At 41.8% G+C, this 12529-nt stretch overlaps 2 protein-coding genes across 2 annotated transcripts; both read right to left on the reverse strand.

The window, feature by feature from the left end:
* Window positions 1–424: 424 nt before the first annotated feature.
* Window positions 425–1117, reverse strand: LOC122647190. The gene has a single exon (XM_043840648.1). The coding sequence runs from the start codon at window positions 1115–1117 to the stop codon at window positions 425–427; it is 693 nt and encodes a 230-aa protein (XP_043696583.1).
* A 1958-nt stretch (window positions 1118–3075) lies between these two features.
* On the reverse strand, window positions 3076–4593 carry LOC122647191 (tryptophan decarboxylase TDC2-like). Its single transcript, XM_043840649.1, has one exon. The coding sequence runs from the start codon at window positions 4591–4593 to the stop codon at window positions 3076–3078; it is 1518 nt and encodes a 505-aa protein (XP_043696584.1).
* Between the last annotated feature and the right edge of the window lie 7936 nt (window positions 4594–12529).

Below are 12529 nucleotides of genomic sequence, written 5' to 3' on the forward strand. Positions count from 1 at the left end.
GAAATCTTGAAGAACTGCTTTCGTCCTGCGTTTCTCTTTTTCTTTTGCTAAAGATCAGCAATTATTGATTATGAGAAAAGTAAAGGAAATGTTACATAATGGACTTTATATCAGAAAAGACACCAACAAAAAAAGGCGTAAGCCCCACCACACACCCTAAGTGAACTTATAATAGGGCCGGCCCATGGCATCCCAACTTACAATGTGGGAGATGAAACCTGGAGAGGTTGCCAAGAGTTTGATTCTTTTCTTTTTGAGGCATGGTTTGCAAGGGCATCCGCTGCAGCATTAGTTTCTTTATAGCAATGTGTGATTCTCCACTAGATAGAGTCTAGGAAGGGGGAGATAGACCACCAGCTTTGCATGAAACTCCATGGGATCTTACCGGATAGGATAGCCAACACTGTAGCTGCAGAGTCACATTCTATCCAGAACTTGGAGATGTGAAGCTCGCAAGCTTCTTTAATACCCACCATGAACGCTGCCATCTCGGCCATGAAATTAGTTCTAACCGCCTAGAAAGAAGCAAAGCATTTAATTGGAGAGCCAAGTTGCGGTTTCTGAATATACCACCTGCACCCACTGATCCTGGATTTCCAAACGAGGACCCATCGATGTTTAATTTCAACCAACCTGAAGGAGGGTGCTTCCATTTTACTTCCAGGATAGGCTTTGCAGGTGATCTGGCGGTGGGAGTTCGCAGCATTCTAGCAAGAGTTAAATCATGAACTGATTTAATCATTACCCCTTCTGTCTTGGTGCAATCCCTCACTTCTCTGAAACACATTTTCACCACCTGGGAGTGGGATCTTTTAATATTATCATATCTCCTTCTATTTCGTTCCAGCCAAATCTGTTGACAGATAATAACTTTTAGAGGACCCCAAATTTTGGGTAGGGGTGTGAGCCACCAAGAAAATAAAAGTTGGATGGTTGGGAACCCATTCAAGCTTTCATTGAAATAAAGCAAGATTTCCCTCAGAACATCACTTGAGTAGTTGCAGTTCAGAAAAATGTGCGTTCCAGATTCACAAGCGACTCCACAAAGCTCGCACCTTGAGGCCAGGGCAACAGCTCTACGACGAACTTTGTCGTCGGTTGCGAGGGCTCCATACATCAGACGCCATCCAAATGCTGATGTTTGGGGCTGCAGATTATTTTTCCAAATGGCTCAGTCCCATGCCGTAGGCGCTGCCTTGATTCTAATCACCTCCCAGGCTGAAGCAACCGTGAATGAGCCAAAGTTGGTGTGAGCCCAAACATGGTGATCAGACTTGTTGGAAGTTGGGATATCCACGCTTTGGATGATAGTGAAAACATTTTGAGGATTGGAGCTATTGTTGCTGGCAGATCCCAAATGCCATCCACCAAAAAATCAGAAACCGTCACCATGAGAGAGCGTGGAATCGAGTGAGGTTGCATTAGACCTTCCACACTTTGGTATCCAATCCACTTGTCATACCAAAAATTAATTGAATGACCATCTCCCACAACTCAACGTTCTTTGGAACTGTTGTTCCACATTTCGTTTTATTTCAAAAGTGAGTAATTCCAACTCCCGAGACACGCTTGAACGTGCATGCATCATGCAGGCACTGATCCAAATGGATAGCGGGAGAGAGTGAGCTGCAGTCATTCTCTGTTTCCTTTTTCATTAGTTGCATTCAAATTACATTAAATGCAATCTGCAGCCACGCAACCAAATAAATAGGTGGAGAGAGTGAGCTGCATTAATTCTTCGTTTCCAACTTCATTAGTTGCATTCAAATTACATTAAATGCAATCTGCAGTCACTAAGCAATGCAGCTACGGAGTCAAATGGACAGGGAGAGAGAGTGAGCTGCATTCATTCTTGTTTCATTCTTCATTAGTTGCATTAAAATTGCATTAAAATTGCATTAAATGCAATCTGTAGCCACTGAGCCAAATAAAGCCACTAAGTCACATGGATAGTAGGTGAGAGAATGAGCTGCATTCAATCTTTGTTTCCTTCTTAATTAGTTGCATTCAAATTGACTTAAACACAATCTGCAGGCATTCAATCAAATGGATAAGAGAGGATAGGATCCAGAGAGGATTTTGTAAGTCTTCATTCATTTATTATTTATTTATTGCTGTCCTGGCCGTGATCACCATCTTCGGCAGCACAAGAGTCGAAAGTGAGAGGTTAGACCAGGTTGGGAAATCATATTATGAAGCCTGTTACTACTCCAATATCTATTCATGACCAGGCCAATATTAACTTTGCACTACCTCAAACACACTCTCTTGGATGGGTTACTCCTTGGCCTAAGTCTTTCAATTACACTACAGGCCTATGCTGATGCCGATTGGGTCAGTTGCCCGGAGGACCGCAAGTCTACTTCCGACTTTGTCATATACTTCGGCATTAATATGATTTGCTGGAGTTCAAAGAAGCAAAAGATGGTCGCCCGGTCGTCCAGTGAGGCTGAATACTGGGATGTTACTTCCACTGCCACTAAGTTTGTTTGGCTACGCTCTCATTTGGTATGATACTATTGGTGCAACTTACTTATTCGATAATCCTATTTTTCATGCACGTATGAAACTCATCGAAATTGATTTTGATGTGTATGCGACATGATAACCACCCACCAACTGCTGGTTTGTTATATGTCGACTGTTGATCAAATAACGGACATTCTTACTAAAAGTCTCTCCCGTCAACGGTTTACATGGCTCAAGGGCCAGCTTACAGTTGGCTCACCCCCACTGAGCTTGAGGGGGGCTGATAAAGGATATAAAACTAACTTAGCCACGTGTTATAGCAACTTGTACTTGTTAGTTTTCTATTTAAGATTCCATCATTTGTACCTTGTAAATATATGAGACAATGAATAATAATAACATGAGATCATTTCATAACACTCATCACATGATTGATAAACGAGAGTCTGGTTACAAATTCTGTCTGTAATTTTCTTGGTTAGAAATAGATGCACCCAAAAATAAAAGGAAACATACAAGATTGCGGCCAATACGATCTTACAATTTCAGGAAGAGTTATTACAATTAAAATAGGGATTCACTGAACTCCTCTGTAAATCCACGATATCATTTCATTCCTAATTCCTCCCCAAGCACTGCATCAGCTTCTTGCTGAATGACCTTCCACGCTGCAATGACGTGGCGCTCCTCCGTGAATGTGGCTCCCACTGCAAACCTAAGCATGTACATGTCACCAACGATCGAATGTATCATGTAAACTCCACCCGTAGAGTTGATCCGCTCTAGTAGCTTCCTATTCAACAACTCGACCGCCGTTGCACTTCCTCCGGTTCCGGGATCGGGTTTCAGCCGAAAACACACCAATGCAAACCGTCGTGGAACAACGATCTCAAACCGTGGATCAGCCCTCACGAACCCTTCGAACATTTTCGCCATTTGAATATCCGTCCGGATGTGGGCTTGGAGGTTTGCCACACCACAGCAACGTAACACCATCCACAGCCGGAGCGCACGGAACCTCCGCCCGGTTCCCACCTGCCAATCCTTGTAATCCACCACCGATTTCAACTCGCTGGGTTTGTTCTTCAGGTACTCTGGGTTAGTACTTAAGGTTTTCATTAGTAAACTCGGAGATTTGACCCACAAGCAGCAGCAATCTAGGTGAGTGAGGAGCCATTTATGTGGGCTGACACTCAACGAATCGGCTCCTTCGATGCCATCGAGATACTGACGGAACTCAGGACAGATGCATGCGCTGCCAGCATAAGCTGCATCCACGTGGAGCCACACGCCGTAGTCTTTAACCACGTCTGCCAAAGATCCCAATGGATCGATGGCAGTTGACGAGGTGGTCCCCACAGTGGCACAGAGGTAAAGTGGATACAATCCAGCCACCATGTCAGCTTCTATTGTTTTACGGACAAGAACGGGGTCCAGAGAGAAATCGGTTTCAGCCGTCGTGTGTATTAATCGTATGTTGTGAGGGGAAATTCCAGCAATCCTGCATGCTTTTGTGTACGTAGAGTGGGTCTGGTCAGAGGCGTACACGACAAGCTTACCAAAGTTCTCCTCTCCAATGCGCAAGAGCTCTCGATCTCTGGCAGCGACGACCGTGCAGAGTATGGCTTCACTGGTCGTGCCTTGTATGACACCTCCACCAGTGCCTTCAAACATGAAGGATGTTGGCAGCTTAAGCATTTTAGCAAGCCAGTCCATGACGACTGTCTCAAGCTCGGTTGCGGCAGGCGAAGCGAGCCAGGTGAAACCGACCGAGTTGAACGAAGTGCACAACATCTCTGCCACAAAGGCAGCTGTGCTCACCGTTGCAGGGAAGTAAGCGAAGAAGTTCGGGCTAAGCCAATGGGTCATGCCAGGGATTATGTCTCTTTCCACATCCTTCAGTACAGCTTCAAACGGTTCAGGGTTGTAAGGTGGAGCATCTGGAAGACGGTCACGGAGATAACCCGGTCGAACCTGGCTCAGAACCGGGTAGCTCTCGATACTTTTGTAGTAGTCAGCGATAAAGTCTACAGTCTGATGGGCTTGTTTTCGGAATTCCTCGGGATCTAATTGCTTGAATTCACTGTGTGGAGTTAGGGCTAAGTTCGTGCCGAGACTACCCATTTGAACCTAGGAGCCAAAATGGAATTGAAAAGAGGAAGAAGGGTGAAAAAAAAATTTTCTTTTGTTTTTAGAGGTGAGATGGTGAGAGACTTATATAGACAGAGATTTGGAAAGGCTGGATAGATTCGACCGGCTTAGATACTACCTTTTCCTTTGGTCCCCCAACATGTTCTTTTTTTTTTGGTAAATTTCCCCCAACATTTTCCAAAGATGGTAACCCTACACTAAAGAGGTGTCAGTGCATTTGATATAGAGTATGACCTGTTTACTGTTTCGTGACAGATGTAATGGCAAAGAGCCAGAGATGATTAATTGATCCCAACTGAGCCATGGAGTCAATATCTCAGCATTTATTAGTTCTTCCCAACGGGCAGATACAGAGAGGAGATCACGGATAAGGGTGTCAATTTGTTGTATTTTTTATGTTTTTAAGAAGTAGTTTCAAAACTTTCATTTTTTGAAATGTTCTTTTTGAAACTTATATTTCAAATATGAAAAACTCTTTTCTTCTATTTTGTTTTGATTTTATTGGAAACATTTGTATATGTGTGTGTATGGTGGTTTGAACCAAGGACCCATTGTGTAAACTTATAAGGAAACTTGAAAAGGCTTGAGTACTTCTTCAAGTTTAGTCCCATATTGCTTAGGGACAAATAGAAAAGTGAGCTAATATGAGCTCATGTAGCTTACAAGGGACATAGGGTTCTAAGGGAAATCTCCCTTGTCCCATGTTTGAGGTTGGGATCCGGGGTGCTTTTCACACACGTGCGTGCACGCTGAGCCCAGTCGGGCCGTGGTCGAGGCGAGGCCAAGCGGGGCGGGTGTGGGTGTGGGTTCATATGATGTATTCTTTTTGGTGAAATACATGCACATGCACCCTTCTCCAAAATGGCATCATGCATATGCATTGTAGTACGTATACACATACCTATACGTAGAGAGGTCTGTATATGGGGGTGTACATGTACAGGTGTGTAGAGACACATCCCATACGTATAGGTACTAGTGGGCCTATATATACAAATGGGCTTTGGGCTTCAAAGTATACAATTCGTGCAAGTGTTTTTCTGTGCTCTTCAAATAGTGTGCTCTCTGCATTCTGTTTGTTTCTTTTATTCTTCTTCTTCCTTTCAGATTACTGAGTAATTACCTTCGGGTACTCTGTATTGTTATCACTCTTGGGTGTTGCCAATTGTGATTAAAGTGGTTTTATCTTGGAGGTAGAACACCAAGGTCAACTCGGATCTGCACATATAGGGGGGCGTTCCACACCTTAAGTAAAGTACTCTCTGTACGACTCCACTTGGGTTCCTGTTTGCTGCTTTGGAAGAAACAAGAAGACAGTCATCGTTATACTGTAAGTTGTTTTATTTTTGTGTTTATTTTGATATTTCATTCGGGTATATATATATATTTATATACAAGCAGATTTTGTCAAATCTTTTACCGATTGCTTAGAATCCTATTTCTAACAAGCTAGTCAATTTGGGACCAGAACTGAGGACTGCCCCACTAAAACCTGGTGCTTGACCGTTCCATTTATATTGGGAGCTGATTTTAGTACCAAATAATAAATGGGATGGTATTGGGATCTAATTTTGATATCGAATAATAAATGGAACGGGACGGTTCTGGGATGGGATTCCTAATGGTACTAGTACCGAAATACCGATAAGGTATCGAAACAATTAGTACCCTTTGAAACGGTATATTTTTTGTTCTTTTGTTGAAGTTTTATGGCTGTAGTTTGATGTATTTGAGTGGTATTTTCTTTTATAAAGGTTTCAACTAATGGATCTTTAATTCTATTTCTATAATATCATTTTTTGTTCTTCAGTTCCTTCTACCCTCATGTCTTTAAATACCCAGATGGCCCTTCCTTTTCACCTAGTAACCTGCTAATCTATTTGACCTACCATTCTTCTTCTATTTTTTTAACTACTTTTGTCATTAAAATAGTAAAAAATGAAAGCACCCCCCGCTTCTTCTCTCTCCCATTTTTTACTCCAGTAGTTTTTTTTTCTTCAATCTCTCTATTTAATTAATTTTTTATTCAACATTTAATCCTCATCGTTCTTCTTCGAACAGATCATGGTTCTAAGTATCGGTATTGTATTGCCCGTATCAAGGGATACGTATTGGTTTTGCTAGTCACCAATACCGATACCTTGCCAATACTATATTGGTAGCACGGTAAGGACAAGGGGTAAAATGGTTAGAATACTCATTTTTTAAGGAGATTCAAGGGTAATTTTGTCCAATACAGCCGATCTAGGCTGATATCGTATCGGTATCGTATAGGTTTTGTAGGTTACCGATACCCGTTGCGATACCGTGGACTAAAACCATGGAACAGATCAATTCTCTTCAAAGCACCCCACTTTTTCTCTCTTCTTTTTATTCAATTTACCTTTCTGTGTTTTTTATTTTTTATTTTTTATTAACCTACAACGTGATTCTCGAGTCGTCACTCTTCTTCTCCCTCTTCATATTCGCAGAAGCTGAAAGCAACCCTCCCTCTCCATTACAATTGATCTCTACATGACCATCTTCATCTCTCCTCAACCTCGCAGCCATGGGATAGAACGGCACAAGATCAATCATCGGATTGTCTCTGCCTTCTTGTCAATAAAAAATTAATTAAATAGAAAAAATTGAAGAAAAAAAAAAAAAAAAAAAAACCCGAATGGAGTAAAAATAGGAGAGAGAAAAGCTTAAATTTGATCCCTGGAGCCTATAGCTCTCTCTAACTGTGTTTATAAGGTTCCTATCCAGTTATTGCTACTCAGAAAATAGTCCTTTTATGATTTATTGAATTCACTCCTAATCTGCCAAAGTGTACTATTGACCAATTCTGAAGCTTTGCTTTGTAGATTAAATATTCTATGGTCGATTATCACTCCTTAATTGTCTTAGCTGGCAGTTTGGATGAACCCTAATATTTGTTTGGCATTTTTTGTTTTTTTGTTAATGTGCACAAAGTTTGATTTGGGATTGGATGCTAATTGGTGGTTTCATATTGACCTCTTGTAGATTCCCACAAAATGATCCAAATGAGTTGTTTTAGTTTTTTTCATCCAGCAATGCTTGTGGATGAGTCTTTAACTCAAATAAGTAGAGCACTTAGGGATTCTCCAAGAGATGATGGTTCAATTCCATCAAGATTCAGTTGAATATTCTTATGTCTAATTTTCTTATGCACTTGAGTCGCTGAATATAGATTGTTTCTAATCGGGGCTTGTGAATAGTGGTAAAAAAGACAAGAAAAAAACTGGGACAAATTGTTTCCCTTAAAAAACCCATTGGTGCTCATTATATTTTTCATTTGTGTATGATAAAGAGACATCATAAGATTCAGTTGGGTTGGTAGTTTGTTCAATTTACCTCACGTTGTATATAATGAAGTTGAGCTTGTATCATTTGTCAAGGTCAGCACCATGAGCTTTTTTCATTTAATTTTGTTTTGTGTATTCTGATTATTGACCAATATAGCCTTCCATATTCGGCCCTCCCAATTCATCTCAAACTCTCCTACCAGCATTCCTATCTTGTACCGATGTCTTCCCATTGTGCCCTATATGTGATAGGATACAAACTCTGTTATCACATGTAGGATCCCACTCACTTTGGATCTCTGTTGTACTCTATAAAAGCAATGTAACCGATCTACTTTAATATCCATGAAACATATTTCAAATCTCAGATCCGTTATGGTATCCAGAGCCTGCTAAGCTCCAACGAGCGCTCTTTTTATCTTTTCTTTCGTTTCTTCTTCTTTTCCCCTTTCACGATGCCAGACGATGAGGGCACTGCCGATTCTGGAACGACCTCTTCCCTATTTGTTGCTCCATCTCTACAGCATGCCCACCACTATATTTCCGTCAAATTGAGGTCAAAGAATTACCTGTTCTGGCGTACACAGGTTGAACCCTTCTTTGATGGGCAGGGCTTATTCGGCTACATTGATGATTCTACTCCCTGCCCGAGCGATCCCACTGCCGCTGAGACTTGGCGCCGTCAGGATGCTCTCATACGCAGCCTTCTCCTTTCTTCTCTTTCTGAGGACGCATTTCCCTTGATCCTTGCTATTTCCACCGCTCCCTTTATGGTCTCAAATAGGCACCACGGGCTTGGTTTCATCGCTTAACCAAGTTTCTTCTTGATTATGGATTCACTGCATCCCGAACTGACTCCTCTCTATTTATTTTTCGCCACAGCACCATTGTTTTTTATGCTTTGATTTATGTTGATGATATACTTGTCACAGGCAATTCTCCAGCCCAGATTACCCGGCTGCTCCATGGTCTAGCTACTAAGTTTTCTATTAAAGACCTTGGGCCATTGCACTTCTTTTTGAGCATTGAAGCCACTCCCCATCGTAATGGCCTTCTCACACAGGCTCGCTACATCGAAGACTTATTATAGCGTGCAGGGATGTCTGACTGCAAGCCGATTTTAACCCCCATGGCCGCCACTATTAGATCATCCACAGCACGGGGTGCTCCGCTTTCTGATGCGAGCCACTATCGCTCTATCGTAGGCGCTTTACAATATGTTACCCTTACACGCCCAGATGTGGGTTTCTCAGTTAATCGGGCTTGCTAGGCTATGCATTCTCCCACCGAGGACCATTGGAGTCTAGTTAAGCGCATCTTGTGCTACTTGAAGGGTACCAGCTCTCATGGCCTTTTCTTTGATCACTCCCCGTCATTCACCCTACAGGCGTATAGCAATGCAGATTGGGCCGGCAGCAGTTCTGATTGCCGTTCCACCGGAGGTTATGCGATCTTCTTAGGGCTGAATCTCATCTCTTGGCAGTCCCGTAAGTAGAAAACCGTCTCCCGTTCATCCACTGAATCTGAATATAAGGCCTTGGCTAATGCATCGGTAGAGTTAATTTGGCTCCAATCATTGTTCACTGAGCTTGGTCTTCCCCAACCCGCACCTCCAATTCTATGGTGTGACAACATTGGTGCAACCTATCTCTCTGCCAATCCGATTTTCATGCTCGCACAAAGCATGTTGAGATCGATTTTCACTTTATTCGGGAACGGGTCGCTGAAAAACAGCTTCAGGTCCAGTTCATCTCCACTGGGCCAAATTGCAAACACATTGACCAAGGCTCTTCCTACCAGTCAGTTCTAGTTCTTATCGGACAAGCTAAAAATCCGCTGCTCGGACTATTCATCTTGAGGGGGTATATTGACCAATATAGCCTTCCATAATTCGTGGAACGCTATATTGGCTCTCCCAATCATCTCAAACTCTCCTACCAGCATACCTATCTTGTATCGATCTCTTCCCATTGTGCCCTACATGTGATAGGATACAAACTCTATTATCACATGTAGGATCCCACTCACTTTGGATCTCTGTTGTACTCTATAAAAGCAATGTAACCGATCTACTTTAATATACATGAAACATATTTTAAATTTCAGATCTGTTACTGATTTATCTCTGTATATGTCCACTACATATGATTTTATAAAAGGAATTCATGGACCTAGTCTAAACTAGTTGAGTGCACTGAGCTTCGAGTGAAGTGTTCTTTACCGACTTATCTTGTCTTCTCCTCACGTGGTTTCCTAGTGCAACCAAATCATCAAAAACAGTTTTCTATATAATTTTCTATTATATTTGTCATAATATAAAGCATCTTGAGATTGTTGCTTTTTTATTTTGAATAATATTGAACTTGTTGCTTTGATAGAGAATATAGGTAAGAGTAGTTAGTTACAAGGAACGCCTAAAACTTTAAATAAAAAACATGGCGTACTGAAAAAGCTTCACGGTGACAAACATGTTCTCACAATTTAGCCACAACTACACCCCTTGTGATTTGTGAGCCAGGGAGTTACCAGATGAACAAAATGACTATCAATCTGAAAATCAAGATTAATCCACTCCCAAATCCATCACCATGGGGTACATGTCAGAAAAACCTACTACCAGAATCTGCCTTCTCTAAACAGTCCATTCATGACCAAAAAAAAAATGTTGTGTGGATTATTGCCTTAACTAATTGTTACGTATAGTTGAATAAAAGGGTCTTGGTGGATTCGAACCCTCATCCCTTTAAACATATTTGACACATGCCTCATGTTCCAAGTGCTCTTACATATTGGGTAAAAGACCCATCAACTTCATATTTTCCTGCTTTCTTATGTTTAACCTAGTATTTGAACAAAGTATAATTAAAGTTTCACCCATCTTTCTCTGTTTATTTTGAATATCTTTCCTTTGGGGTGTCAGCTTCCCAGCAGCCCATATACTCAAGACACATGGGAAGATAGTGACAACCAACTAAGATTAACCGTCAGTCTAGCCGTCCGGAGTCACCGGATTGACCATGAACATCTGTCCTCTGGGGAGTCGGAGTGCTATTTCTCTGTACCAAATGTGGCATCATGTTAGTAATAGATGGATTTTGAGCAAGGACTAGCATTTTGAGCCTTCATCGTCTATGTGACGCAGAGAAGGCCCCTAGGACTTACGTCCGCAGGAAGTAAAGAGGCCCAGCACGTCCCCATATCGGCTAGGATATTTCTAGTGGGTTATTTCCAGCCCTTTTTAGGCTAATTACTTAGTTAATTAAATTTAGTTTCCTATTTTTAATTGGAGTCCTAGTCTAGTTATGTTTTCTTAAGTCGCGGTTGTAATCAACTTAAATAAGTAGTTTGATTAGGATTTGAAGTTTCCTACACAGAATACGATTCAATTGTGTTGCTTTCTATTTAAACAATGTAAAAGCTTAAAGCCTGAAACTCCATACGATTTATAGTATTGTATTGCGAGAAAGATCTATTGAACACCTTCCTTTCTCGGATTTCCAACACATGGGATATCACATGTGATATGGACTCAATTGCATTTGGTAACACAATCGGATTTCCATCACATGGGATATCACATGTGATATGGAATCCATTACATTTGGTAACTCAAATCGGATGGGTGCTGATGGGTGCTATTGTTTCTCCTTCCATTTCAAGTGGTTTCCATTTGTATTCTTTCCATTGCAGTTGTACAATATTGGGTTTCCATTTTCTATATCACCCAATATTGGGTTGCCTTTCTTACTCTTGGTTGCACGGCTGGTATAAATACCTCATTTGGTATTATGAATAAGATTAAGGATTCACATTCCCTTAACATGGTATCAGAGCCAGAAAAGCTCCATCGAGCTAGCATCAATTTTTTTTTCAATGGCCGGTGAACAAGACCATGCTGCCGATGGCAGCCCACTTTCACCCTCTAATGAATCTGGCAGTCTTCTTCCCTTATCAACAACTATCTCCCCTCCTTCTTTGAGCCATGCACACCACTACATTTCTATAAAGCTTACCTCGAAGAATTTCATATTTTGGCAGACACAAGTGGAACCATTTCTTGATGGCCAGAACTTATTTGGCTACATTGATGGGTCAATCACCATGTCCTATAGATCCAACTGAGGCTGCGACCTGGGGAAGACAGGATTCTCTAATCCGAAGCATGCTTGTCTCCTCCCTCTCTGAAGAAGTATTCTGTTGGAATTTTTCCAAATAATAGATGTGGGATTTAGTCCCACATCGGTTATGGAGAAGTGTTTCCTTTCGTTTATATATGATTGTGTGCTATTATCACATGTTATGTTTGGAAAGGGTTGTACGGTGCATTTGCGAGCGAGGACGGTGACCGTCCGAGCGCGTGCGCGTGCGTGAGGCGCAATGTGGCTCTTTGATGGCGCACTTTGCACTTCGCATCATCGCAGTATGTCGCCTTAATCTTTTCGAGATCGATGGTTTCTGATCAAAGGGTGCTTAGGTTCGATCCAACTGTTGTATCGGTGGCTGATCAAAGTGGGGGTGCAACCCTTGGTTCAACGTTGAGCCCAATGGTTGCAGCTCACACGTATAGCCATGAGAGCCCAGCCCAATAGACATGACCTGTC

The sequence above is a fragment of the Telopea speciosissima genome, unplaced genomic scaffold (genome assembly GCF_018873765.1).
Source record: "Telopea speciosissima isolate NSW1024214 ecotype Mountain lineage unplaced genomic scaffold, Tspe_v1 Tspe_v1.0013, whole genome shotgun sequence".
Taxonomy (NCBI): domain Eukaryota; kingdom Viridiplantae; phylum Streptophyta; class Magnoliopsida; order Proteales; family Proteaceae; genus Telopea; species Telopea speciosissima.

What these genes read in the sequence shown, in the direction of transcription:
- LOC122647190 (XM_043840648.1), bottom strand. Translation starts at nt 1,117, where the DNA reads ATGTATGGAGCCCTCGCAACCGACGACAAAGTTCGTCGTAGAGCTGTT.
- LOC122647191 (XM_043840649.1), bottom strand. Translation starts at nt 4,593, where the DNA reads ATGGGTAGTCTCGGCACGAACTTAGCCCTAACTCCACACAGTGAATTC.